This window comes from Mesoplodon bidens (assembly GCF_964165515.1).
Source record: "Mesoplodon bidens genome assembly, chromosome: 1".
Lineage (NCBI taxonomy): Eukaryota > Metazoa > Chordata > Mammalia > Artiodactyla > Ziphiidae > Mesoplodon > Mesoplodon bidens.
Window position 1 is genome coordinate 25,247,923 of NC_138176.1, and position 27,706 is coordinate 25,275,628.

Genomic DNA, 27,706 nt, shown 5'->3' on the forward strand with positions numbered 1-27,706 from the left:
AAGTTATCAGTTTGTTTTAATGATTTATAGGCATTCTTTATATATTCCAGATATGAGTCCTCTGTAACATATATCTTACGAACATCTTTTCTTATTAAGTGACTTATCTTTTTACTCTTATAATGATTTTGTTGAACAGAAGTTATTTAGTTACTTAAAGTTCAATTTATCAATATTTTCCTTTATGGTCAAAACTTTGTGTGGCCTAGTAAGAAATATTTGCCTATCCAGAAGCCATGAAGATAATCACTTATGTTTTTGTTGGGGAGCTTCATGATTTTAACTTTCACATTTATATCTGTAATTCTTCAGGAATGGTTTTGTGTAGAAGTAAGATAGGAGTTAAACTTCTTTTAAAAAATAATAGGATATTCAATAGACCAAGTTACATTTTTTTTAAAGCACACCCTCTGTATCACACCATTTCAATGTTACTTTTGTTATAAATCAAGCAACTATATATATATATATGTATATATATATATATATATATATATATCTGTCTACTTCTGGGCTCCATTCCACTGGTCTATTTTTCTATCTTTGTGCTAATACCATACTGTCTTAATTACTGCAGCTTTAAATAAGTTGATATCTGGTAGTGTAATTACTCCAGCTTATTTTATTTTTTTCAAGATTGTCTTTTATACTTTTGGTCCATCACATTTTTCTATAAATTTTAGAATCAGCTTGTCAAATTCCACAGAAAAAGTACACTAGAATTTTTATTGGGCCTGTTTTGAATTAATCGATGAGTTTGGGAGAGAATTAACCACATAAACATGGTTTTATTTTCAATGTATTTAGGCCTTCTTTAATTTCTCTCAGCAATGTTTCGTAGTCTTCTGTATCAAGGCCTTGCTCGTTGTGTACTACTCTATTCATTACCTTATTATATTACCTATCTATTTATCAGATATTATTTGATGCTATTATACCCAGAATCTTTTTTATATTTTTTATTTTCTATTAGCTTATCATCACATAGAATTTTATATAAATATACAAAATATAGATATATGGTGTGTGTATATATATATGCACATACATATTGTATCCAGTGACCTTGCCATATTCACTTATTAATTCTAGTGGTTTGTTTACATTTCCACATAGACAACTGCTTTATCATTTCCTTCTCTTCAATCCTTATACATTTGATTTCTTTCTTGTCTTTTCCACTGGATAGAACCTCCATTATAATGCTGAATAAAAGAGATGATAGTGGGCATCCTATTCAATTCTCAATCTTAGGGGAAAAACATTCAAAATTTCACAATTAAGTGTTATGTTTGCTGTGGGTTTTTAAAATATATATATTGGCCGTGCCCCTTGGTCCTGGTGGTGGCGGTGGGGGCCGGAGGTCGTCCGGGACAGGTTCCCCTGGGCGCTCCCCCATGTCCCCATGGAGGAAGAGGCGTGCATGGCTGCAGCCCCGGATGCTCGCACTTCTCACTGGACAGCGACGAAGGCAGTGGTCGCGTGTGCGGCGGGCCGGCCAGAGGCGAAATATATCATTGGCTGCTGCTTTGGGTGTTGAACGTCCTTCTGGGTGTCCACTGTTGTCCCCACGTAGCGCGGAGGAACTTCTCTGCACTTCCAAGCAGATTCCGATTTGCTGCTGTGTCCACGGATATCCTGTTTTCAAACTATTTGAAGACTGCATCATCCTGCCTCCAGCACCAGCAGTTTCTCTGTTCTTGATCAATGTGATTCTCAGGAACTTTTAAAGTAACAAACGAAATGAGCCAGGGCTGTGGAAAATATGATTTTTATATTGGTCTGGGATTGGCTATGAGCTCCAGCATTTTCCTTGGAGGGAGGTTTCATTTTGAAAAAAAAAGGCCTCCTGCGACTTGCCAGAAAAGGCTCCATGAGAGCAGGTCAAGGTGGTCATGCGTATCTTAAAGAATGGTTGTGGTGGGCTGGTCTGCTGTCAATGGGAGCTGGCAAAGTGGCCAACTTTGCTGCGTATGCCTTTGCACCAGCCACCCTAGTGACTCCGTTAGGGGCACTCAGTGTCCTAGTGTCCTTTCTTCATATTTTCTAAATGAAAGACTTAACCTTCATGGAAAAACTGGATGCTTGCTAAGTATTCTGGGATCTACAGTTACTGTTATTCATGCTCCAAAAGAAGAGGAGATTGAGACTTTAAATGAAATGTCTCACAAGCTAGGAGATCCAGGTTTTGTGGTCTTTGCAACACTTGTGGTCACTGTGTCCTTGATATTAATCTTTGTGGTGGGACCTCGCCATGGACAAACATTCTTGTGTATATCACAATCTGCTCTGTAATCGGAGCGTTTTCAGTCTCCTGTGTTAAGGGCCTGGGCATTGCTATCAAAGAGCTGTTTGCTGGAAAGTGTGTGCTGCGACGTCCCCTGGCCTGGATTCTGCTGCTGAGATCCTTACAGTCTGTGTGAGCACACAGATTAATTACCTGAACAGGGCCCTGGACATATTCAACACTTCCATCATGACTCCAATATATTCCGTATTCTTTACAACATCAGTTTTAACTTGCTCAGCTATTCTTTTTTTTTTTTTTTTTTTTTTTTTTTTTTTTTTTTTTTTTTTTTGTGGTACGCAGGCCTCTCACTGTTGTGGCCTCTCCTGTTGCGGACCACAGGCTCCGGACACGCAGGCTCAGCGGCCATGGCTCACGGGCCCAGCCGCTCCGCGGCATGTGGGATCTTCCCGGACCGGGGTACGAACCCATGTCCCCTGCATCGGCAGGCGGACTCTCAACCACTGAGCCACCAGGGAAGCCCCTCAGCTATTCTTTTTAAGGAGTGGCAAGACATGCCTGTTGATGATGTCATTGGTGCTCTGAGTGGCCTCTTTACAATCATTGTGGGAATATTCTTGTTGCATGCCTTTAAAGACGTCAGCTTTAGTCTCGCAAGTCTGCCTGTGTCTTTTCGGAAAGATGAAAAAGCAACGAATGGCGGTCTCTGTAATATGTATGAAGTTCTTAATAATGATGAAGGGAGCTTCACCTGTGGAACTGAACAACACACGGCTGAAAACATCTCCCGAAGAAATGGAAATCTGACAGCTTTTTAATAAGAAAGATGTAATTAAAAGGTTAATCTATAATTGTGTTATAAAGTGAATTTGAGTATCAGAATGTGTCTGAAAAAGCATTGTTCTCAGATAAGGTTCTCTAGAGACAATCTTTTTTAAGGTTTCACTAATCTGGACCAAGAAGTTACTTTTCTTATATTTAAATGATGGTAGCTCACTAAAATGACCTCAGTACGTGGCCACTTTCTTTTCACGTTGTATTATTATAGAGGTATTTTAAATTTTCCTTCACCAAAATCTAAATGCACTAATGACAGTTTTAAGTCTATAAAAATGCTTTATTTTTTCATTGGTGATGAAAGTCTGAAATGTATATTTGTCATGCCCACTCTCAATTTTTGACCATTTTAAGGCTTTTTTATTTAAAAAAACAAAATTAACTCAATACATTATCCTGTAATTTACCTTACCTGTAAAAAAATAAAATAAAATAAAATAAAATAATATATTTATTTCACCACATTAAGGAAATTCTCTTTTCCAGTTGGCTAAGAGTTATTGATATGAATGAGTACTGAGTGTTATCAAATATTTGTTCTGCATCAACTGAGATTATCATATGATTTTCTCCTTTATTATGTGATTGTGGTGAATTACATTTCATTTTTAATATTAAAGTCACCTTGCATTCCTGAAATAAGCCCAACTTGGGTATGATATATTATCCTTTTTATATTTTGCTGGTTCAAATTAGCTAATGCTTTATTAAGGATGTTTGTATCTATGTTCATGAGGGGAATTAATCTGTAATTTTTATTTCTTTTAATGTCATTCTCAGGTCTTGGTATCCAAGACCCTCATAATGAGCTGGAAAAACTTCTGCCTCTTTCTATTCTCTGAAGAATTTCTCTAAGATTCCTGTTATTTTTTCCCAAACATTTGGAAGAATTCACTGGTGAGGCCTTTGGGCCTGGTGACTTCCTGGTGGGAAGACTTTTCATCACAGATTCAGTTTCTCCAATAGACACTGGACTCCTGAAATTTTCTAGTATTCCAGAATATTTCAACAGTTTCTCTAGAAAACTATAGTATTTGACTCCTAGAAGTCCTCAGGAAATGCTCCAACCCGTTCCACTGGTCAGATTCCCTCCACATTGGTCAGACTCTCCTTCACAGTCCTGATCTTTTAGTTGGATCTCCTTGATTCTCATCCTATCCCGGCACTGCCTCTCTGATGAATACAAGATGTTTTTATCATTAAAAAAGAAAAGACAACCCCTGTCCTTGCAGCAGGGTTATTTATGGAGAATTTAACACAGCAGGATAACCTATTAAGACATAACATTGTGTCTTCTTTCTCAGTGCTCCAGATTCATCAGGCTGTAACAAAAGCTAAGTCCCATTTCCCCACATACACCTTCCTAGACAAGCAGCCAGGGCTTGGTTTCCAAGCACTGGACTCTCTTTTCCCCCAAAGGGGACATCACAGCTTTTTTGTTACTGTGTTTCAGAGCCTGAGCAAGAAGAGAAAGAGGCTTGTACTTGGAAGCCAATGCTAAAATCATCTTTGCTTGTTTCTCCAAGGCCTAGACCAGTCCAGGGAAGTTAGCCAGATTGTCTAAGTTTTGGTTCTCTGGTTGAAAAGAGAAAAGTCCAAATCCTTAAAGTCTTATTCAATAACAGTAAGAAGAGCTGTTGCTCTCTTAGCCTGACCAGCAGCATTCGGAGGGGCAGAAACTCAAACGGGGGCGCCTGTGAGTACCGACTGTATATATATATATAGCCTGTGAATGACGTCAGTAGCCTTGAGAGCCCTCAGGAAGATATGCACAGCGCGATCCAAAACAGAGGGAGTAGAGATGGCTCCGGAGGGAGCCATGGCTGAATGGACCAGAAGGACACTTGTCAAGGGCCAAGTGTAGTGAAGACTGTCACCAAATGAAGTTAAAGATGTTCCCACTCTTCCCTGGGTTGTGTAAAGCCCAGCGTTTTTACATGACCCACCAGGGAGAGAGCCAGAAAGAATGAATGGTATGAGATAGATCAATAAGTCTAGCAATTAAGGACTCCAGCTCCCAATTTCTTTTTTCATTTTTCAATAAAAACAAATTTAAGGTCTTCCCTGGTGGCGCAGTGGTTGAGAGTCTGCCTGCCGATGCAGGGGACATGGGTTCGTGCCCCGGTCCGGGAGGATCCCACGTGCCGCGGAGCGGCTGGGCCCGTGAGCCATGGCCGCTGAGCCTGCGCGTCTGGAGCCTGTGCTCCGCAACGGGAGAGGCCACAACAGTGGGAGGCCCGCGTACCGCAAAAAAATAAAAAAATAAAAAATAAAAACAAATTTAAGAATTTTAAATGTGGTCTATCTTTTAATCTCCAAGTGTTGTGGAACTATGCTCGCATCTCTCTGCACTTTTTGGAACAGGGTCAGTGTGGCAACCGACCAGGAAATTAATTTTCTAAGTAGGTTTTGGTGAGGGTAGTCACTTCATAGAGCTTCAGAAACAGTTTGGCCTGCCTTGACCTCCTTGTTTCCCAGTGGTACTTCCACCCAGAGGACAGAAAATGTCCTCTAAACATCCAGCGTGTGGGCCCAATGGGAGAGCCTTAAGGAAGTTCGGAAGAGTAACAGCAGGAATGTGATATGGAGTTCAGATGGTTCACCTGCTTTGGGCACTTTCTTGGGTTATTTTCACTCAGTAATGGCTTATTAATTTCAGCTTAGTTGAAATGAATGTCCACCCAGTGCCATCAACTGTGTTAGGCACCAGGAAGCCTGGACAGATAATGCATGGTTCTGGCCCTGAGGGATTCAGTGTTTAGCAGGGGAGACAGAGACATGAATGGCTGAGCTGCAGGGAGATTTATACTAGGAAAGGAGATAAACAGCATGCTGTAAAAGCACCAGGGAGGGAGTGATCAATTCCACCACAAATGTCCCCCTCCCCTTCCTCATCTCTCACCACCCAGCAGAAGGTGCTAGGCTCTGGATTCTGGCAGAGGATGCTGGGGAAAGATTATAAGCTATCACAGCTAGAAGCCATTAGTCCCGCTGCAATGACAGGAGAAGCCAGCAGAAGGCTGAACACAGAAGGTGAGTCCAGGATGAAGCAGCCAAGCTCAGGTGCCATCTGGACCAGGAAAGCAGATCCGGGAAGCTGGGATAAAACCTGAAGCAAAAGCCCTCTTGCTTAGTTAGCCCTCCACAGGCCATGCCCAGGGAAAGGCTGAGAACCATCGACAGATGGCTGGGATCCAGCAACCCTGGAAATGCCTCCAACACCTGCACTACAGTCTCCCTCCAAGGCAGCAATGAGAATGCTGTGCTCTGAGAGCATGCAAGACCTTGCACCAGGCACTGTGATGGGTACAAGAATGGGAAAACTCAGTCCAGACCCTGAAAGATCTAACCGAATTTCTACAGGCAGAAACATTAAAAGATGGTACACAAAGTGAAAAACGTCAGTCACCGTGGGAGGAAACACTGGGTGAGTTGACAGGTAAAGGTCTCTAGCAGGAGATGACTCTGCACAGGGCCCTGAAGATGGTTAGAATTCAAGTAAGTAGAAAGAGAACAGGGAGAAGCATTCCAAGAAGACACTATGAGCCCAAGCACAGGAGCTGCCAGGACAGGTGAAAGGGAACGTGGAGTGTCTGAATCCTACAAGAGTAGCAGAGTACAAGTTAGATGGGGCAGGAGGAAACATCTGGTGCAGGGGAGGGGGTAGCTTTAATCCCATGAGTTTGGCCTGAGTCCTGAAGGCGATGGGCAGTCGCTAGCAGATTTTTTTTTTTTTTTTTTTTTTTTTTTTTTTTTGCAGTACGCGGGCCTCTCACTGTTGTGGCCTCTCCCGTTGCGGAGCACAGGCTCTGGACGCACAGGCTCAGCAACCATGGCTCACGGGCCTAGCCGCTCCGCGGCATGTGGGATCTTCCCGGACCGGGGCACGAACCCGTGTCCCCTGCATCGGCAGGCGGACTCTCAACCACTGTGCCACCAGGGAAGCCATGCTAGCAGATTTTGAGTGGGGTAGGGACTGCATAAAAGCAAATTACCTCACATAACATTTCTCCCTGAAAAACATCCCTCCCTGACCAATAAAGGCCACTCAATTGGAAGATGTCAAAGCACAGCCTAGTCTCAGATTATAAACTTACCTCCCAACTACTGAGAGCCATATCAGCTTGAGAAGGTTTGGTCTCTGCACCAAATTTATTTCCCAGTCAAAAATTTAGGGGCTTCCCTGGTGGCAGAGTGGTTGAGAGTCCACCTGCCGATGCAGGGGACACGGGTTCGTGCCCTGGTCTGGGAAGATCCCACATGCTGTGGAGCGGCTAGACCCGTGAGCCATGGTTGCTGAGCCTGCGCATCCGGAGCCTGTGCTCTGCAACGGGAGAGGCCATAACAGTGAGAGGCCCGCGTACCGCAAAAAAAAAAAAAAAAAAAATTTAAGGCACTGACAACAGTAGAGAAAGAGGCAAGCTGAGGTTAAATGGGTTCCCAAAGCACCAAAAGGAGGCCCTGGAGGTACAGAGAACACATTAAGCAGCAGCAAAATCAAAGGGTAAGATTGGAGTCCACACTCTGCCCATCAGTCATCCTCCACCAGGTCAAGCATCTACCATTTGGCTGGCTTCCATCCCCACTGGTGCTCAAATGTGAACCGGTCCTCACTGCTGTGCCTTGTAATTAAAGGGAAAAGTACACACAAGCACTGCCAAAGGAGAGGGGTCAAACACGTGGGAAGCATCATTTGGAAGTGCCCAGTGGTATGGCAAGGTGCATGCAGCAGTGGGATTCTGCCAGTGCTTTGCTGAGTGACCTTCAATACACCCCCTGGAGGTGGGAAGAGACAGATTTGCCCACTCCTATTGAAGCAGGCATGGAGACTGGGGCATCTGCCTGGAGCTTAGTGGAGGGTTGTCCACCCAAAACCTAAGCTTGACCTGGCTGGGATGAACTGGAGGAAAACATATCACAGGCACCATCCATATTCAGATAGTCAATGTTGCTTTGCCTCGTAGTAAGTGAAGGTGACATGAGCTTTCAGCCAAACAGAGAGAACTTAAACTGGCTTACAAAACACATGTTCAGTGTTAGCAATCTCTTAGAATGGAACTTGAATTTTAGAGTGAATGCCTATAATAAATTTAATATTCAGCTTCCTGGCATTCAAATTAATACTCACTTTTTCTAGAATATGCTTAATTTCTAAAGTGAAATTCAGCTGCAACAGCGATGTGTAAACCACCGATCCACTTTGTAAACTCTAACTCATCTTTAAGGCTTAGTCAAATGTGACCTCTGTTCCAAATCTTCCTACTAACCACTTATGGCAAACTTAATCACTCCCTCCTCTGTGTTACCAAAGCATTTGACACATACCTCTATTATAATATGCTTCTCTGGTCAGAGACCAGGTCTTGTTCATCTTGATGACCCCTGTGCCTGGCACTGTGCTAACCACAGAGTAAATTTTTAATAAATGTTTGCTGAATTGATGTCGAACAGGGTTTATTTGCTCTTAATCCTAGGTTCAACAACAAGAATCGCAAACATACTGTATTGTGGAATTTACCTTTGTTTGCCAAGACTTATATGTGCTCTTAAGCCTAAGCCTGTCTCCTAGGATCTAGACCTATAAATCCAACTCCCTGAAAGCCTTCATACCTGGATGTTGTCAAACTCAACATGTCCCTACTAAACTGATTATCTTTTGCCCCAAACCTGTTCTTTCTCTGTAGTTCATCTATGTCTTACAAACATCCCCAGCCTCCACTCATTTACCCAGCCACTCAACTGAAATCCCGAAAACCACCCTTAAATCTTTTGTATCCCAACATGCAAGCAAGCACTAAGTTGAGTTCATTCCACCTCTCTATCCCTTCTCAAAGCCTACCCCTCCTTGCCATCCTTCCACCACTGCAGGAGTCCATGTCCTCAGCATCCCTTGCCCAGAGCATCATGTCAGCCACTAGTTTTCTGCTTGCTTTATTTCAAATATACAGTTCTATAACCTGGTTTTTGTTTTTTCTTATATGTAATGAACAGCTTTTAATATCCACAAACCTAATCTTCAATCACTACATAGTATTCCACCACACTAATGTATTTTAATTGACTAATAAACCTCTCATGGTTGGGCATTCATGTGACTTTTAATCTTTTAAATAATCATTTAAAAAATAATAATAATTTTTATAATAAGGCAATGTCATACTGGACTCTGATGTCAGTCTCACCATCCTTCACCCTGTTCCCTGAGTGACCTTTCTAAGGAAGGTGCAATGACTCCCTACTCCATATTCTGCTAAGAACAAAACAAACAAACAAACAAAAAACACTCAACACCCTAGCCCAGAACAGGAGACCCTTACTCACGTGGCCCTTTACCACCTCTCTTTCCTCCTCTGCCACCTCCTCACGTGTGCTCTCACCCCATGCCCTGCAAAGCTCTTGGGGCTTCCTGAACGTACCTCACTCTCTCACATGTCTAAGCCTTCACACATGTTATTTCCTCTGCCCAGAAAACCCTCCCCAACCCACCCCTGCCAAGAGTCCTCAGTAAACTCCTCCTGATGCACTGACTTGGCTTCAATATTAGGTTCCCTGTGAGCCCTCCTGGCCCTGCCTGGTAGAATCAGCACCTCCTTCCTCCGTGACCCAGAGCATTTATCACCCTCCTGGACATGCCTCCATGAAAGCCAAAGTCCAGGACGCAAGACACACTGTAACATATTCGTTAGATAAATGAATTTAGCTTTCCTCCAACTAGACCAGTGGTTCTTGATGCATTTAAAATGTGTCCAAGGTCAAAGTACTGATACTGCTGAGAAGGACAAAGAGCAGCTTGGACAGGTAAGCTTGGAACAACGTGCTAAACCACAAACACGTATAGACTTCTCCCAGGGACGCTGCGCAGATCGTGAAAGTTTCTGAGTGAGGAGTGCCATGATCAAAGTGGTGACTCCTAAAAATAAATGACCCATTCTGACTGCTGTCGTTCTTTGAGTGGATGGCTGGGGTAAGGGTCTGCTTCCTCACCACCTCCCCTCCCTCCCTCGCTTCCAGAGGCTGATGGTCCAGACCCCAAGTACCCGCCCAAAAACTTCAGGGTAAACTCAGCATGCATGAGTTCATATGCAAGCAGCTGGAGAACTAAAGAGAAAGCATCTTTATAGCTGCTCGAGAGGAGAGGATGACTTGGAGTAGTTTTAAGCATTTAGAGTTGTCTGAGGTCCAGCTGCGGCAAGACAGGCTCTCCAGACAGCCACATTACGAAGCTGTTAGTGTTGAGGAAATCTTCTCTGAGAGATAACTTTTTACAACCTTGCGTCTATGAGGCCGGTCTCCTCTGAGCTATCAAATGCTGGTGCTCTGTGATTTGGGATCGAGGCAGGGAGGCTGAGACCAGGAAGCCAGCACTTCATTATTCCAAGCCGACTTTCCAGAGCTAAGCTGCATGCTAAGATTCTGCTCTGACATAAACTCACTCCTCTCCAAAGGTCCAGAGCGGCGTCAGGAAATCTTCCATGCATATATCTGCTGCCACTGCTGCCCAGGGATGATTAAAGTTTGGAGGTTCAGGCCAACGACCACTTTGGATAACTGCATCCTATCTCTCTGCTACTCTTCTTCTGTGTCTGTCCTTCTTGTCTGGCCTGGCCTGACTGTTTTAATCAGTCAAGTGTCTCTCCTGTTACCAACCCCCAACAAGGGAAAGGTACCCTATGAAAACGGGCTGCCCATAACCTGACAGTCCCAGTCAGGAACCCCGTGTCCAGGCCTGCCATGCACTCCGTGGCCTGGCGTCCTGCTCTCTTCCCTTCTGGCTGGTCTTGCTGTTTGGGGCCTTTTCTCACCCTTTGGACTTTAGCACACCTTCTTTCTCCAACTTGGACCTTTTCCCTCTTTATTCAACCTCTTCTCAGACTCTCCTCTGAGTTTGCTGCCCTTGCCTGCTCTGGGTCTAAGATGGCCTTGGGGACCTTATCCATGGCCATGTGCCCTTGGGCAGTTCCCTACCTGAGTCACCCTGGTCTGAAGGATTGACCTGGCCTCTTCTGATCCCAGTGCCCTGGAGACTCTAGGTTTACTGGACAGACAACAAGAGCCTCAAAGCTCGCAGCCATCAGTGTCCTCCTTGGCCACCCGTCTGCCTAGGTCTGTCTGCACTGTGCAGCGTCTTTCTGTGCCACTTCACAGGAAGAGCGCTGGGCTTGAAGCCAGAAATTTGATATCCAAAACCATAGTTCTGCCATAAAGTGGCCAGGCAACCTTGAGTAAGTGAGAGTCCCCCCCAGGGACTCAGTTTCTTCATCAGTTTAATGAGAGGCTTGAACCAGACAACCTTCAAGTCACCTACCAGAGCCACACCTCTCCAAACCAATCACTTGATGCCCGAGAGAGGGCCTGAGTGCCCAGCCAGGCTGAGGGCCATTCATACATGGGCAGCTTCAACATGGGATTACCCCTTGTTTGTAGGCACCGGTTGTCCTGACATCGGGGCAATGATAAGAGTAATAGTAATGGTATTTACTAACTGGACACCCGGACTCAGTCACTGGCCAACCATTTGCAAGCATTTTTCATTTAATCCTCCTATCAGCCTATGAGATGGGTACTAGCATTATCCTGATCACACAGACGAGGAATCGGAGGCTTAGAAATAGTTAATAATGTTCCCAAGCCACCAGCTGCTAAGAGGTAGAGTCAGGATTTGCACAAAGTGGCTTCTTGCCCAAGTGGAAAGAGAGCCCTGGGGACCCGGCCAGCCCCACCCTATGGGGTTCCAGAGTGGGAATGCCAGAGCCGAGGCTTACTGCTCGCCCCAGAGAACTACTGAATGCTCAGGCATTTTCCACGGGCAACAAACCACCCCATCTTCCCTAGACTACTGTCTGACCGATATTGAAGGAAACTCGGCACCCCTGTGTTCCTCTGACTTTTCCTGTCCACAGGGAATATTTTCCACAGCTTCTCAGCACAGGACCACAGCACTGTTGGACTGAAGGAAACACATCCCTCTGCATATCTACACTCCTTTTTTAGATATGTAAAGAGAGGTTTCCAGAAGGTCACAATGTCCATCTAAGCCGAGGGAGGCCAATATGACACCATACTAAAAGCTTATGTTTCCAATTTGGGCAATCCGAGTCTGCAGCCTGGCCTGGCATCCCCGTAGCTCGGAGACCTCTGTCTTTTTGCTTTGATGCGTTCTCTTTTTCTCCCCCAATGAGGGCCCGCAATCACCCTCACTCTCTCGTCTCCCTAACGTTCTCATAACATGGGGATAATAACAGTATTTACTTTATATATATGTATATTTTAAAGCCTTTATTGAATTTGTTACAATATGACTTCTGTTTTATGTTTTGGTTTTTTGGCCCCGAGGCATGTGGGATCCTAGCTCCCTGACCGGGGACCGAACCCACACCCCCTGCATTGGAAGGCGAAGTCTTATTAACCACTGGACCGCCAGGGAAGTCCCTAACTTTATATATTTTTGTAAGGAAAGTGTTCATGTAAAACCATGAGCATGGCACACAGTAAGTGCTCAACAAACTTCTTTCTTTCTAACACCCGTGCTGGACCTAGAACCTGGTCCTGATGTCTCGTCTAGCAGTTGCTGTCATAACTACAGTCTCTGAGGTCTTGGGGAACCTGTTTCTCTCCCAGCTCTCAGCCTCAAATGAAAGTCCCACTTAAATACCACCTCTGCCAGTGCGGGGTCCAAGCCTGAAGCGCCTGCATGCTTCCTGGGCCTGGCACAGAGCACCCACCTAACAGCAACGAGCTCCCCAGACGTGCACTTTCGAGACAGATCACCTGTACACCACCAAGAGGGAGAAATGAATCTGGGTGTGCATCTGCACAGACGGAGGTGGCGTTTCGTGGGGTTACAATGCCGGAGGGCTCCCTGGGGCTCTGGAGCCAGGCAGACCCAGAAGCGAAGCCTTGATCCAGCAGCTCTATGTGCCTAATGGGGCTTGGGTGATAATGGGAGGAAACTGGCTCTGCACATACTACCCAGGGCTGGCAACCATCACTTTTAATTTATTCTCCATTAAGTGAGATAGAAGCCATCAATGGATCAGTGAGAAGGCACACAAGGCAGGTGGCTGGATAGAGGGAGAAAAGGAAGGGATAGAGAGAGGACAATTCTTTTGTTGTTTTGGAAGCTGAACAGACTTTGCCTAATGCTGGTTTGAGGCAGGGGTAGATTCCTTTTCCCAGGATGAAAAAGTCGGCTATTAGAAATGGGCTACCTGGGAACTGGGAGGCACTGCTGAGCAGAGGGGAAGCCAAAGAGAGGTCCACGGAACTGGCGTCACACTGTTGAAGCCCTACCCTGTGCACTCGATATACATTATGTTATTTCGTTCTTTTTTTTTTTTTTTTTTTTTTTTTTCAGTACACAGGCCTCTCACTGTTGTGGCCTCTCCCGTTGCAGCGGAGCACAGGTTCCGGACATGCACGCTCAGTGGCCATGGCTCACAGGCCCAACCGCTCCGCGGCATGTGGGATCTTCCCGGACCGGGGCACAAACTCATGTCCCCTGCATCGGCAGGCGGACTCTCAACCACTGCGCCACCAAGGAAGCCCTGTTATTTCATTCTGAAATTTGCTTTTTTAAATCCCATTGTGAGCCCCACTTACAGATGAGAAAGCTAAGGCTTAGAGAATGTCAACTGTACATCCAAGGTCACACAGCCAGGCACGGGGTGCGCTGTGAAGCCCTTCCCTCCACATCATCCCTCCTCGCCGGGCACCACCGAGGAACCAGGAACAGCGGGAAACTTCCTAAACTGAACCGCACTCTTTCCCATCTCTGGCAGCTGAGAGATATTCACATACATTTCTTGTACCTCCCTCTTCTCTGGTTCATTTCTTTCCTCCGTTTGGTCATCATAAGACAGCCCGGCCATTGCTCAGGGTGAGACTCGGGCTGCGGAGGGACAGGGCTGTCTGTCTGCTCCTGTCCCCGGGGACCCTCTGCATGGGGCTGCCAGCACCAAGCTGGGCCCCCATTTGTCACACTGAGGTCAGTGTCTCACTCTGTATTGCTGGTTCTGACGCCAACGTGCGGGGACCGGGACTTGCTTGCTCCAAACCTGCCCTCGAGCCATTTGGCAGCCCGAGGATCCCGGGAGGCTCGCCCCTCATTACCCGGACATGCTCACCAGCAGAGCGTGTGCTGAGTGCTGACGTCTGTCATTCTGACCTTGGGCTGGTAATGGGGGGACCGGCTGCGGGGGAGGCATGCGTGGCAGTAGCGATCTCTCTGCTTGGCTGAGCTCACCAAGGAAGAAAAAAACAGTTGTTTCTTTCACTGGTGGTGGTGGATTTTGTCACAAATATCTCTACTTCAGGGGCAGTGAGACCCATGTGCTATATAACTGTGTGTCAGAATATTAGGAAGAACGTATCGCTCTGGCTTCCCAGGCTCTTTGCAAAAATTGCTCTTGCCTGTGATGCTCAGAAAACACACCCAGAAGGTCTGGTGAGGGCAGGGCAGGAAGAAGAGATGGAACAGGATGCCTGACCCAGGCACCTCATTGGTCCAAGGGGCTCTTGTCCATCAGCCTTTCTCATACGCAGCTCTCACGCTATCAGCCCCTAGCTCAGAAGCCTGCTATGGCTCCCCATGCCCTCTGCACTGAGTCGTAACTCCAGCCCTGAGCTTCGATGGGTCCTACAGTATATAGCCCCACCCATCTCTCTCTCGACTTGCTGCTGCTAAACGCAATATGCCTATTAAGACCTCCAAACCCTCATTCTCCTATTGAGATAGTCATTTCTATCCCCACCTTCTCCAAATCGCAAGATTTCTTCCAAAGTCTGCCCGATTTTTGCCTCTGTCTTTTACTGGCTCTGATTACAGGACAGCATCTTTCTTCAAGCTTGGTGCAGTATTAACTCTTTCAGTTATTTCTAACGTTTGCATAATGCTCTTTGTTGAACATCTTCTAGACACACACAGATGCATGTGTGTGTGTATATAAAACCCAAAACCGAGAAAAGTAAAATTTAAAAAAAGAGGTTAGGCAAACATAAATCATGAAGAAGTACAGTAAAGAGCTAATTCTTATTATTTCTCTTAAATGCCTGGATAATCTTACTGCAAATCATATCATTATTTTAAAAAAATATGATATACTCAATGCAAACCCCAAAGGGCACGTTGGAGAGAAGCCAGGCTATAGGTTTATGTTCTTCCCATTTTCAAATAAAATGCAAAAGAAAAAAACTAGTGATCATTTTAATGAGCCTTTAAATAATTTCTTGGCTAGAGCACACTGCAGCAACTTATACAGGGGACCACATGCATATATTTGCCAAGAAAGGGACTTGGTGACTAAAGAGTGAATTTCCAAGAATTACTCTAGATTCCCTTCCTTTAAGTGATTCGTTTGAATTGAACCACACTTCATATCCACTCCATCACTGGGTCACACTTGCAAAGGCAAACGGAAACTTGTAAACCAGTGTCTGCCCCTTTATTGATCCACCTCTCTTCTGACTTCTTAACTTTCCTTTGTTCTGATTTCTCAGGCCCTGATGAAGTCAGATACTTTCACTTTCAGGGGGTTTACTTTCTGGTTCTTTTTCTGAACATACCAAGAAGAAAAAGGTTTGAACTTGGAATCAGTAAATGAAGACGGTTTGGTCCAAGTTCTGTTCTTTTCCTTTTTTTCACTCCTTCCTCTCACACATTTTCCCCTAAACTCAACTTGCGGAAGACGGCTCTAGCCTCTCGGTAACTGTTAATTTATGAGGCAAGAAAAACGAGGTGGTTGTGAATTAACAAGAGTGGGACCATTTCTCTCCATCAGCAGAATAATCAATCTCTCTCAGGCAGTCAGCAGGTTTGGTTTTAAAAGACAGGGAACACAATTGGAAAAACGCAGGTGGCAGCATGCCTCCTAGACAGGGCAGGATGTGAGACTCTTAAAAACCCAGGGTTCTGGGGTCTACATCCTCCTCAAGGAAGCCAAGAAGCAGGCAGCCCAGCAGGGGAGGCCCAGCAGCCCTGTGGATGGCCTGCAGGGTCCCTGGATTCCAGGGTGTGGTCCTGAGGGCAGCTCCATATGAGGGGTCCCTTTCTGTAGCTGCAAAAAAATATGACGTTTCTCATTTTATCCTAATTATGGTCCCAGAAAGAGGGGATACGTAAATGGTCTCTTATCCCCACTTTACAGCTTGAGAAACAGAGGCTCAGACAAGTTCAATGACTTTTCCAAAGCCCAACAGCTAATGAAGAGAAAGGTCTAAACCAGAAATCCTGATTCCTTCCCTGACACTCTGCCCCAGGGGACCTAGTCTCACTTCTTTGATAGCCGTTTGCCTTGGGCACACTACTCAACCATTCTGTGCTTCCAATATGCTCAAGGCAGTTTGGATTCCAGACCCTTGATTTCTCACCCAGGTTCATCTGAAATGGGATTCCAGCTGCAATATTGCTCGGGCTTTGAGACCAGAGAGATGAGAAGCTATGGATGTGTGTATGAAGCCTACAGCTTATAACACACACTCACTGAGATGGGCAGGGAGTACATAGTCCCAACTGTTCCCTACCTGCATCCACCCCGGTCCCCAGTCCGGGTTCTCCACCAGACCTGTGTGCTCCAACTGTCAACAGCCCATGGGCGGAACAGAGAACACTGGACTAGGAGTCAGCAGACCCAGTTCCAGCACTGGCTCTGCTGCAAATGACATCATGACCTCGGGCAAGCCCACAGGTGGTCTCTTCTGTTAAATGAGGGCCTGCCTAGACAGTCTCTGAGGGCCCTTTTATCCCCAACACGTGGTGAGTCTAAGAATTAAATAGGAGTGAAAGTGAGTTACATGAGCACGTTAGACCAAGGTTAAGTGACCATCAGCAACCAAATTTGCGCAGGTCAAACGGACCTCTCAGTGCCAATCTTTCATCATTTGTAAATGGACTAATGATAGTACCAACATCATAGAGTTGCTGGTGAAGTATTCAATGAGTTAATTCACATAAAGCATTTAGAATAATTTTTGGCACATAGTAAAAATTCTCAAAAACTGCTAGCTGCTGCCCCTCCCCCTCCCCTCATCCTTCCCCCACCCACCATTATTATTGCCATTCTTATTATTTTCATAAACACGTGTTACCTTTGGAAACAGAAATGAATATTAGCGCTAAGAGGGATTTCTCTTACTTGCTCTTTAAATATAGCTTATTGTGCACATTTTCTGAAGGAAGAAAGCAGGGTCCACAGAGATGAGGTGCCTGGTTGAGGCTGGAGGAAGTAGGTGGCCATGAAGGAAGAAGTGTGATGCAGCAGAGCTGGTCCCTTGCCTGCTATTGTGATACTTGGTGTCCTCACCCCTGGGTTGCCAGAACAGATGCAGATAGCATCTCTAGCTCCCTTTCCTGCTGGAGGAGGGCTGTGCATGCCTGGGTGAGCACAGTGATGCTCTTGGGAAGTTGCATCAGCTCATGCTGATGGAACGCCTCAATTGTGCCATGGAGGATGCTGCAGTTCTGAGTTCCAGCAGCAGAGACAGCAGCTTTCAGGGAACCACCCACCTTCTGAACAAGGAACTGGGACTTCAGAAGAGCTAGCCTGAATGGGAGGGCTTATCTGTGGCCAATGTGTGGCCATAGAACCAGGAGCTTTGGGGACCACCCCTTCCAAGGACTAGCCAACTGGCTATCCATTGAGCCCAAAGTCCACAGCAGCACACATATCACCATGTAGCCCTCTGAGAGGCACAGTCCAAATGGTGGTCATCCAGACCATCTAAGCTGGAAGGAGCCTCAAAAAGTACTGGACCTACCCTTGCCACTGTACAAATAGGGAAATGGAGGCTCTGCAAGGGAGATGTCTTACTCAAGCACACCCCGTTACCCAGGGGCAGAAAACCAGGACCAGAAAGAAGATGTCTGCCGCCTTCTCTTACTCTAATGGTCTTACTTTGAACTGACACAAAAGGTCCCTCTGAATTGCAGAACCTTCTATGTGATTCCTCTGAGTCAAAGGGAGGTCTTTGCAAGCCATGCTCAGCTTAATTTATCTCACTCAGATCATAAAAGCATCACTGCAGGCCCCCAGCAAGAGCAACTTCTAAGCGTTATCCTTATTCTGTTGCCCCGAAGACCACGTTGCAAATACCAACTTTTCACCTGGAGACTTACTTACTACTCAGGTCATGGCACATGACACCAATTGGATACAAGGATTAAAGTAGATTTGGGACAGCCTGCCAGGCCCCACACCCTGAACTCCACACCCTAGCCCATCTAAAACATTTCAAAATACATAAGTTTCATGTGAAAATATGCAGAGAAAAATCTGTTAAGAAAATCAGGAACTGATGACAATGATGGTGTGGCTGTAATGAGCCCTTGTTCTTGCAGGATGACAGTCTTCTGGAGCTTAGATTACAGCGCGGCTGCTGCAGTCCTCACCTGGCCAACATCTCTCATGGACATTACCTGACTGGCCCTTGTCTGCATTTGCGATTGAGTCCCTAGGTCTATGCACACAGTTGTTTTCTGTGCGTATCTCGTCTGACCAAGTAGACTGCACATTTCTGAAAGCCAGAAACTCCCATCCAAAATACTTTGCTCAGGGCCTTCCCTGGTGGCGCAGTGGTTGAGAGTCTGCCTGCTAATGCAGGGGACACGGGTTCGAGCCCTGGTCTGGGAGGATCCCACGTGCCGCGGGGCAACTAGGCCCGTGAGCCACAACTACTGAGCCTGTGCGTCAGGAGCCTCTGCTCCGCAACAAGAGAGGCCGCGACAGTGAGAGGCCCCGCGCACCACGATGAAAAGTGGCCCCCGCTCACCGCAACTAGAGAAAGCCCTCGCACAGAAACAGAGACCCAACACAGCCAAAAATAAATAAATAAATAAACAAACAAACAAAAAACAAAATACTTCGCTCAGAGCTAGACACTTCACAGATAGCTTAATAGCCTAAAATTATCTTTCCACATTCTTTTTTTGCTTTGCTTTAGTGTAAGAGATTTTAATATCTGTGAATTGAAAGTGTACTATCTTAGAGCTGACTTTCCCTGACCCTCCAACAATCTCAGGAGACATGGTCAAGGAAAGCAGGGGTCCAAGATTTTAAGAGTCTGTGTTTTGTTTTGTTTAGAGGTTTTCCATTGTGTCAAAGATTGCTCAGGGTTATGCTGCTGTACTGAGAGGCTGACACGGGAATAACCAACACCTGACCACACACACAATGCCTCTTAACAGCTTGACAAAGGCAGCCTGCTCATCGGACGAATCTGACTGGTAATTCCCACTGTATTTCTGCAGGGTAGCCTGGAAGTAATTATCCTTCTCACGGGTAAGTCAGTCAGGAAAGGAGGATCTAACACTCCTCCAAAAAACTGCTAATCCTCTAACAGTAATGGGCAGAAAACCCCAGGCAACAGAGTTACTACTAACAGAGAGATGAATGCACTCACCTGGTCTTTTTACCTGTGGCAGGGGCAGCCGAGCTGAGGCAGGTCAGAGTAGAGAGCATGCCCTGTGTGGTCTGACAGAGGTGGATGGACCACCTCAGACAGAGGTGGTCAGACAGAGGTGGTCTAGCTACTTTAGAGAAAGCAAATGGCTCATCTGCCTGAGCCTCAATTTCTTCACCTGCCAAATGGGAACAAAACTACCAGGCTCAGGGGATTAAGAGTGAAACTCAGAATATAGAAGTGAACTTAGCCTAGTGCCCAGAACTTATTAGGTGCTCAATTTTAAAAAGTCTTTATCCTCGGGCTTCCCTGGTGGCGCAGTGGTTGGGAGTCCGCCTGCCGATGCAGGGAACACGGGTTCGTGCCCCGGTCCGGGAAGATCCCACATGCCGTGGAGCGGCTGGGCCCGTGAGCCATGGCCACTGAGCCTGCGCGTCTGGAGACTGTGCTCCGCAACGGGAGAGGCCACAACAGTGAGAGGCCCTCGTACCGCAAAAAAAAAAAAAAAAAAAAAAAAGTCTTTATCCTCTTCTGACGTCAGCCCTGATGGTCCTCCCGCCCTCCTCCATCCCCACACAGGCACACACACCTCTACCCTGCAGTAATCTGATCACATTCCCTGGCAGTCAGGACTTTTGTCTGCTCTCTGTCATTTCCAAAACACTGTTTCCAAATCTGCAGGTGTCAGCCGCTTTCCAGCCAGAGCAATTAGGCCATAACAGGCCTGCATTTCTCCATGCACTCAAAGATTTGCTCTTAAACAGACACCTGTGGTAGCTAAGCCCCTCCCTTGTTGAGGCACAAAGACTTCAGCCTATTTGTACATAGCGCAGTGTTGGTAAATGCAGGCTTGACCTCGGCACATGCCATTCTCCATGGGCCTAGGGACAAAGCTGACAGTCATGAGTTCTAGGAACCCAGGGATGTTTATCTCCTGCAAAGGGAAGGGGAGGCTGTGAGCAGAGCCCTCCTCCAGAGGTGAGCCTCACATCCACATGGGGAACTAAGGCCGTGCTCTTCGTGTTCAAAGTGCCAGACTCACACATCACCCAGGCAATGGGCTAACGGGCCAGTGGCCAGAGAAAAGCAAACAGCAAGGGATGCAGAATCACATCAAATACAAGTGGGGCAGGTCAACGTCATTAAAATAACGCTGATGCCCCACACCATAGGATGGTCTAGAACACTTCAACTCAAGTAGCACCCAGCATTTCATATCAATACTCTCATTTGGAAAAAAAACTAGTAGATACCACTAATCTAAATCTTAACTTCCTTGAGGGAGTCCAGCATTGCCAGATGTATCCTAATTTGTCCCCCAAATAAACCTCTTGGAAAGATTGTTGCAGACTCACCATTTATAAATAAAACATGCTTGGTGTGATTTACATAGAGGCTATTTCCTTATCTTGCCTGCCTTCTAAAGTGCCTGGGAGGACTGGCAATTATACAGATAAAGCTCCTAAAAGGAATCTGAGCATAGTTAATGCTAACTAAGATTATTACCAGTAGGAGACTATACACATGTTAACCGCTTCTACTTCCAACCTAATAGCTTATTAGCTATCTACATTTGGAGAATTTATGTTGTCAAAAAAGTGTTAAGACATCAACAATTAGCTTTGGGAACAACTATATAAATACAAGCACACTCTACTGTTTTGCTAGGGGTGACAAAACTCTGATGTACTCATAGCCTCCAAGGAAAGAAGTAGCCATCTGTTACATAAGTAACTCATTAGGTGAAAAGCAAGTGTTTCGACAAGATTAACTTAAAAATCTGCTGGAGACTACTTCCATTATCTGCTTGATGAACGTGGGCAGCTATCGATAATTTGAATGCTTTGAGAATCAAAAGAATCCTGCTTAATTCAAACTCAGATGAGAATCCAGGTGACCAAAGGTTTAAACTCCAAGATGTGTAAGAAGGACACTTAAAAAAAAAAACAGTTTCATTACAAGGTCATAATGACCCAAAGCACCAGACCAATAAAGAAACAAGAGTATTTTCATTTACATCTAACTGTCAATTTGCCTGAGCGGCTTGAGAAGCCTAGTCTAGTGAACTTGAATATTCTAGTTAAGAGAAAGTCACCATGTAGAATATTTGTGCATCATCAGCACCCCAAGGCTCAGAATACAATCAAAAACACCTAACAACAAAATGAAACAGAATCTAATTTCATCTCTCCTTGGATGATTCAGAAAGTCCTTCAGGAGCACACAGTCTCCTTATGAAATTAATTTCTATTGGTATTTCCAAAGTAAGTAAATCCATGGCATTAGTCTATCTTTTGTCTTTCCCCTATCTGAGTGAAGAAAATGTCTACACTTTTAACTTTCTGGGCAGCAGTGCCTCTTAAGGTGGGATTTAACTGTGTTTTGGTGGTGTTTCTCTGAAGAGACATGCAAAACAGCCTAACTTTTGTCAACTGGGCAATAATTCCTGTGAGGAAGGGCTCCAGAGAGTCCATGGTCTGAACATCACCTCTGGGAAGGAGAAATGGAGGTGCACTTCTGCACCAGTGGCTCCAAATCCCAGCTTCATGTTCCTTCTAACCCTGAGTATCTGCCTTACCCTGCCCTTTGTCTCCCACACTACTGAGCACCTCTAGGTCATACTAAGAAGAGATAAAACAGTCAGGAGTGGAGAAAAATGGAAAAAAGACTGAAAGAGATGTTATGAGTAGGAGTCCAATGGGAAACATACAGGACAGAGGACTACCAGAATGCATGCAAACAGATGTGACCCTTCATGTGCCCTTTGGTTAAATCCTCATGAAGACAGCTGATCTATCGTCCACAAGAAGATGTGATTAATTCTGCTGTGGTCCAGACATAGGTCAGAGATCAGTGCTAAAGGACATCTGCCATGTGTCAAATACCCGCTTCTTGCTTGTCCCAGAGTGCAGACACCCGCTATGATTCCACCTGACCCCAAGTCACTGGGAGTTAAAAACCAACTGCCCATCCTCCCTCTGACCTGCTGAGTGACATGGGTGGGACATCTGTCCTCTGTGGGCTTCAGCTTCCTTCCTAATGAAGAGAGAAGGCAGAGGAAGAGTGGAGATAGATCATGGCTGACCTGATTCAGTCAAGTTTTATCATGTGTCCATCATGGACATGGCTTCAACTCAAGGCCATGAAGCAACTGCCTCAACCTCCCCAGTCAGGACTAGACCATCAGTTTTTTTTTATTTTATTTTTTTTGCGGTATGCGGGCCTCTCACTGTCGTGGCCTCTTCCGTCGCGGAGCACAGGCTCCAGACGCGCAGGCTCAGCGGCCATGGCTCACGGCCCAGCTGCTCCACGGCATGTGGGATCCTCCCAGACCAGGGCACGAACCCGTGTCCCCTGCACCGGCAGGCGGACTCCCAACCACTGCGCCACCAGGGAAGCCCAAGACCATCAGTTTTGCAGCACGGGGCTGGGACTATATGGGAGGAAAAGGATCAGAGCGTGGGCTGAAGCCAAGAAACCTACACTGAGCATCAGGAGTGCTGAGCTCTAACTGGCTCCATTTCGTACCTGGCTTTGGAGCCTTTTCTGGCTTCAGTTTCCTCATCTGGGAATTGAGACTATTGGTATAGATGAAAGATTCTCAACCAAGACTCCGTGGACATCTTGGGTCCAGAGGGGGGATTCAAGGTGTTCGTAAGTCCCTAAAAATTGTTCGCAAAATTTTACGTTTGGGGGCATGTGTCCAGAGGGGAGCTCTAGAGCTTTAATCACATTGGCAGAAGACTGCAGTTCAAAAACTACGAATAACTGCTCGTATAGATGAAATCTATGATCCCTTCCAGCTCTAACATTCAGTAATTCAAATAACAATATTGAAAAATGGGAAAATGACAACCCTTTGGGACAAAGAAAAGAGAAACTACTCAGCTAAAACCAGGAACAGGCACCTAATGGCCATCCTGATTATCAGAGTTTTGGTACCTGGCTGGCGGGCACAGTCCCAGGTGTGGGAACCCCTGCAGCTGCCGGATCTTTGAGCATCAGGTGCCAATATACTGAACCAGGAGTCACCAATTCTGCTTCCTCCCTTGCAGGGAATAGTCAGGTGGGAATGAGGAGAAGGGGTGGCTGTGAGTTACGATGCTAAGGGTGTGAGTCCAAATTGCTCTGCTTTGAGTAGCACCAACAGTTGTTCTAAGCCACAGCTTGGGCCCCACCAGGTTGGAACCAGAGATCAGGGACAGCTGCACAATGGGTTGAAGATCACCCCTGCACCTACCTTGCTAAAGAAAGGGTTTGCAAAACCACTGGGGAATGCAAGAGGACACGGGGAGAGCTGGGGAATGCCATTTTCAGCCCTTTAGAAACCTTGAAATGGGCTTTGATATTCGTGGTGTGTTTACTGAGGCCAGGCCTGCCTAAGTTTCTAAACAGGAGTGCCTTCCTAGCTGGGGAAAGATCATCTCTCCCTAAAGCCAATATATTAAACAGCATTTATTTTCTAAAACCATCCATCGTCCCAGGCCCCCTCCTCCCAGGAGGTCTCCGTGACCAAAGTCTGACCTTATATGATTTCACCCATGTCCTGGCTGTTAAGTGAAGAGGAAAGACAGAAAAGAAGAGGCCAGCAGAGCCAGTGTGCTCCCCTGGGCCTCAGAAGGAGCTCTGGAGCAAGTGGAAGAATCCAGGGGCTGCCTATCCTTCCCTTGGAGGAAACCGACTCCCTCTTTACAAGGAGCTCTCTGAAAACAGAGCAGCAAAAAGGAGGCTATAGGAGGACTCAGCTCTGGAGTCAAGCAGACCCATTTTCAAATCCCAGATCTGTTGCTCACCATGTTATCTGTTACTGTCTGGCATTAGGCCAGAAAGTTACTTAATCTCTCTGAGCTTCAGTTTCTTCATCTGTAAAATGGGGACAGTAGTCATTTCTACCCCAGAGATTCACTGTGAGGATAAATGAGATAAAGTATGTAAAGTACACACCACCATCCTTGGCAGAGAGGAACCCCTTACATAGTTATATAGTTTTATTATTGTTATTGTTATTATTATTATTATTGCTACTGCTATGTCAAGGCAGTTGTTAGAATTACAATGTCTGTGGTGTTCTTAGCATATAAAATAGGCATTCTGTAAGTGACTCCATGGCTACTGTTTTTTTCCTTAACTCCTAGGCCTTGGCAGCCCTGCCACTCTGCAGAGAATGCCCAGGACCCATTGACCACGCCCTCTCACCTTCCTTTTGTTGGTGGGATTGACGTAGAGGTAACTGAGGACAGTCTTCAAGCCCACTTTGTCATTGAGCTTTTCATAGGTGGTGCCGTAATCTGTTGATCTGCAGGTAGGAGAGAAAGAAAGAAAGGGAGAGATTGTTTTACCAAATGGGGGACTGTGTTTCAAGGGGAGCCCAGCTCTCCCCCAACCTGCATCTTTGTTCCCAAATCACACGAGTGCTTAAAGGTGTTCTTCAGAGATAAAAGGCCCCATTCATTTTAGAAGAGCAATTAGACAGATGCCTCTGCCTACTACCTAAGCTGGCTGCCCTTTGTTCCCGGCCTTTCTCAGAGACCTACTTTCCTGCCCTCTGGGCGGCTGCGAGTGACAGGAGCTGCCGGGGAGCCCGGCCACCTGCCACAATCAGCCCTCTGTCCCCGCAGGGCATTGTAGGGACCTTCTCCTGAGGTCACTGGGTACAACCCACTTCACGCTCCTCCACTGAGCCTGAAGCCAAGGGTCCCTCAGAAGGGCAGGAAGCACTGTATCCACGAGCTGTGGGGTCCAATGGCCAAACCTGGCCGCACCCGGCGGAGTCTGAGGCTTTACATGGGAGCGATGGTGTGTCGGGGGCACAGCCAGCGACACTGAACTGCTGCCGATACTGGCCACCCGCCCCTCCTTTGGGCCTAATTTCCAGGGCTCTGACCTTGTACCAACACCACGAGTCAGGGCTCAGAGAACAATGGTGGGCCAACCAAGCCACAGGCTCCTTCCTCTGCATCCCGCCTTTCCACAGAGGAGGAGGGAGAGCAAGTACCCGACAATGGATTCAAGTAGCCGAAACCCCTGCTGCTCCCGCCTTGCTCCCCCACTCCCATCCCAGACACCTCCCTCCCTTTTCAGACCACCAGTGTCTTCAGGTTCTCACCCCCTTTCTGCCATCGCCTTCCTTGGCTAGACTCAGGAAACCTCTCCCACTGGAGCTTCAGAAGGCCACAGAGGCCCATTCATTCTCTCTACGGTGAAGTGACTTCATGGGTGCCTGCATTCCGACGCCAGCCCTGTGTCCCCCTAGTAACTACCCGCCCCTATCTTTCCTTGGTCCTGTACCCACCTTCTAACTCTAATCTGCTTCTGCCTTGGCCCACAGCTTAGCTTTATAAGTCTAGCAGCCAAGCTCTGTGATGACCTTTAAGAACTGTCTCCACCCCCATCCAACCTGGCAAATTCCATGTCCCAGTTCCGGCTTAAATACCCACCCTTACCTCTGGTTAAGGCTTCACTGGCCCTCTCCCTGGTTGCCACTCATTTTTCCTCTGCACCAGAACAAAGTTCCCCATCTGTTGTACATCCAAGGCACACACTGTACATGCCCCTTTCATTTCCCCATATTGTCATGATTAGTTTCCTTATGTTCTGTTTCTCCAACCACAGTGTAAGCTCCTCAAGGACACGGAGCTTCAGAGAACTCTATGGGGAGAGGAAAGAACATGAACTTGGGGCACAGCAAAATCTCTGGTTAATTCCTAGATGGGCAGCTCCCTGGTCACATGACCATCATATGACCATGTGCAGGTTACTTCACCTGCTGGAGCCTCAAATTTCTTATTTGGAAAAATGGGGACAATTTAATCTCACAAGGCATTTCTGAGGATGCAAAAATACAACACATGGGAAACCTCCTAACAGGATGTAGGCATTCTGAAATGTCAAAAAAGTAAATGAAAATACAAAGGATGTTCACTTCTCCTTTCCCCAAACTGTACAGAACCAGGTCTTACACATCATGCGCGCTTGGCCCGTTTACTGAAAAAAAAAATCACTATTTCTAATCCTTCCCTAGGCTACAGGCCCCACACGGTCATCGGTTATGCTAACTTTAATACTCAGCACCTCCCCCCTCCGCAAACTGACTTCTTATCTTCTGTCTCCTGTTTACCTTGGGCACTAGGACTCAATGCCAATCGGAGAAATCCTTGCCTTTATCTCTCGAACCCAGCTCAGTCCCCAAGTCTTAATGATTCTATCTCCTAAATAACTTAGACCCCCAATCTTCCCATTCTCATTCCAACGCTGTGGCTCACACATCATCGTTTTTGAAACGATTCCCCAGTTGGATGCTCTTCTTCCACCTTCTCCCCCTCCCACCAATCTCCATGCTGTCATTAGGTTATATGTCAACCACACAGATCTGTCCACCTCACTCTGTGGTAGTAATTACCCACTGCCTGCACACAGTAAAGTTCTTTCTTGGAAAATCTGGTTATAACTTCCCTTACTAGACCTATTTCCAGCCACTTGCTATCCAGCCTCATTCAACTTCCCTGAATGTCCTACATTTTTGTGGCCTCCATTTCTGGCACATCATTCCCTTCTGTCTGAACTATGTCCAGCCTCTGTTTCCTCTACTTGGTAAATTTCTCTGCAATCTTCACACTCAACTCCAATATCACTCTCCTTCCAACTTTCTCACTGGGAAATTAAACACCATTTCCTTTGTGTTCTCATACCACCTTGTACATATTTCTATTTTAGCATTTATCCTATTGTTGTGATCATGCTATTTTTATCCTGAGACTTCGTCCTTGACTATACCTTCCTAAGGGCAAAAGCCATTTTTGATAACAACCCAATGCCTTGCACCATGCCTGGTACAAAGCAAGTACTGAATGTATTGATGTTTGTATTGTTTTGCTTTGTCTTTATTTGCAAGAATGAATGAATGATTGAACCTGTCCAAACCCACTCACAAGTTCCTGACCAACTGCTAACGTTTAGTGGCAGCTCAACAGAGAGCCACACCTAGAAAACACACCTGATACTTCAGATACAACTTGCAGAATGGTAAGGTCTTTTAGTGCCATCTGGTGCCAGGGAAAGATCTAGAATTAAGTTAAATGACACTAGAATTAAGGCGAAATGACCAATCACTCTGACCTCCTATCCTACCCAGGGCAGGGGAGAAGACACACCATAATCTCTACAAACTGTCAGCAGTATATTTTTCTTAATACAAATAAAATATTTTATAGAACAAATTGTTTCTTGATT

At 46.1% G+C, this 27,706-nt stretch overlaps 1 protein-coding gene and 1 pseudogene across 2 annotated transcripts in view; one reads left to right on the forward strand and one right to left on the reverse strand.

Annotated features, from left to right (window-relative positions):
* SORCS3 (sortilin related VPS10 domain containing receptor 3) overlaps positions 1 to 27,706 on the reverse strand; it is a gene marked incomplete at both ends in the record, with an annotated part of 607,736 nt that overhangs the window by 314,940 nt on the left and 265,090 nt on the right. Inside the window, one exon of the mRNA XM_081251544.1 lies at positions 24,674 to 24,773. Within this exon, the coding sequence (XP_081107670.1) occupies positions 24,674 to 24,773 (100 nt within the window). The remainder of the gene's footprint in view (positions 1 to 24,673; positions 24,774 to 27,706) is intronic.
* Positions 1,199 to 3,500, forward strand: LOC308619971 (magnesium transporter NIPA2-like; annotated as a pseudogene). Its single transcript has 2 exons — positions 1,199 to 2,527; positions 2,764 to 3,500. The product of its transcript is annotated as a magnesium transporter NIPA2-like (transcript).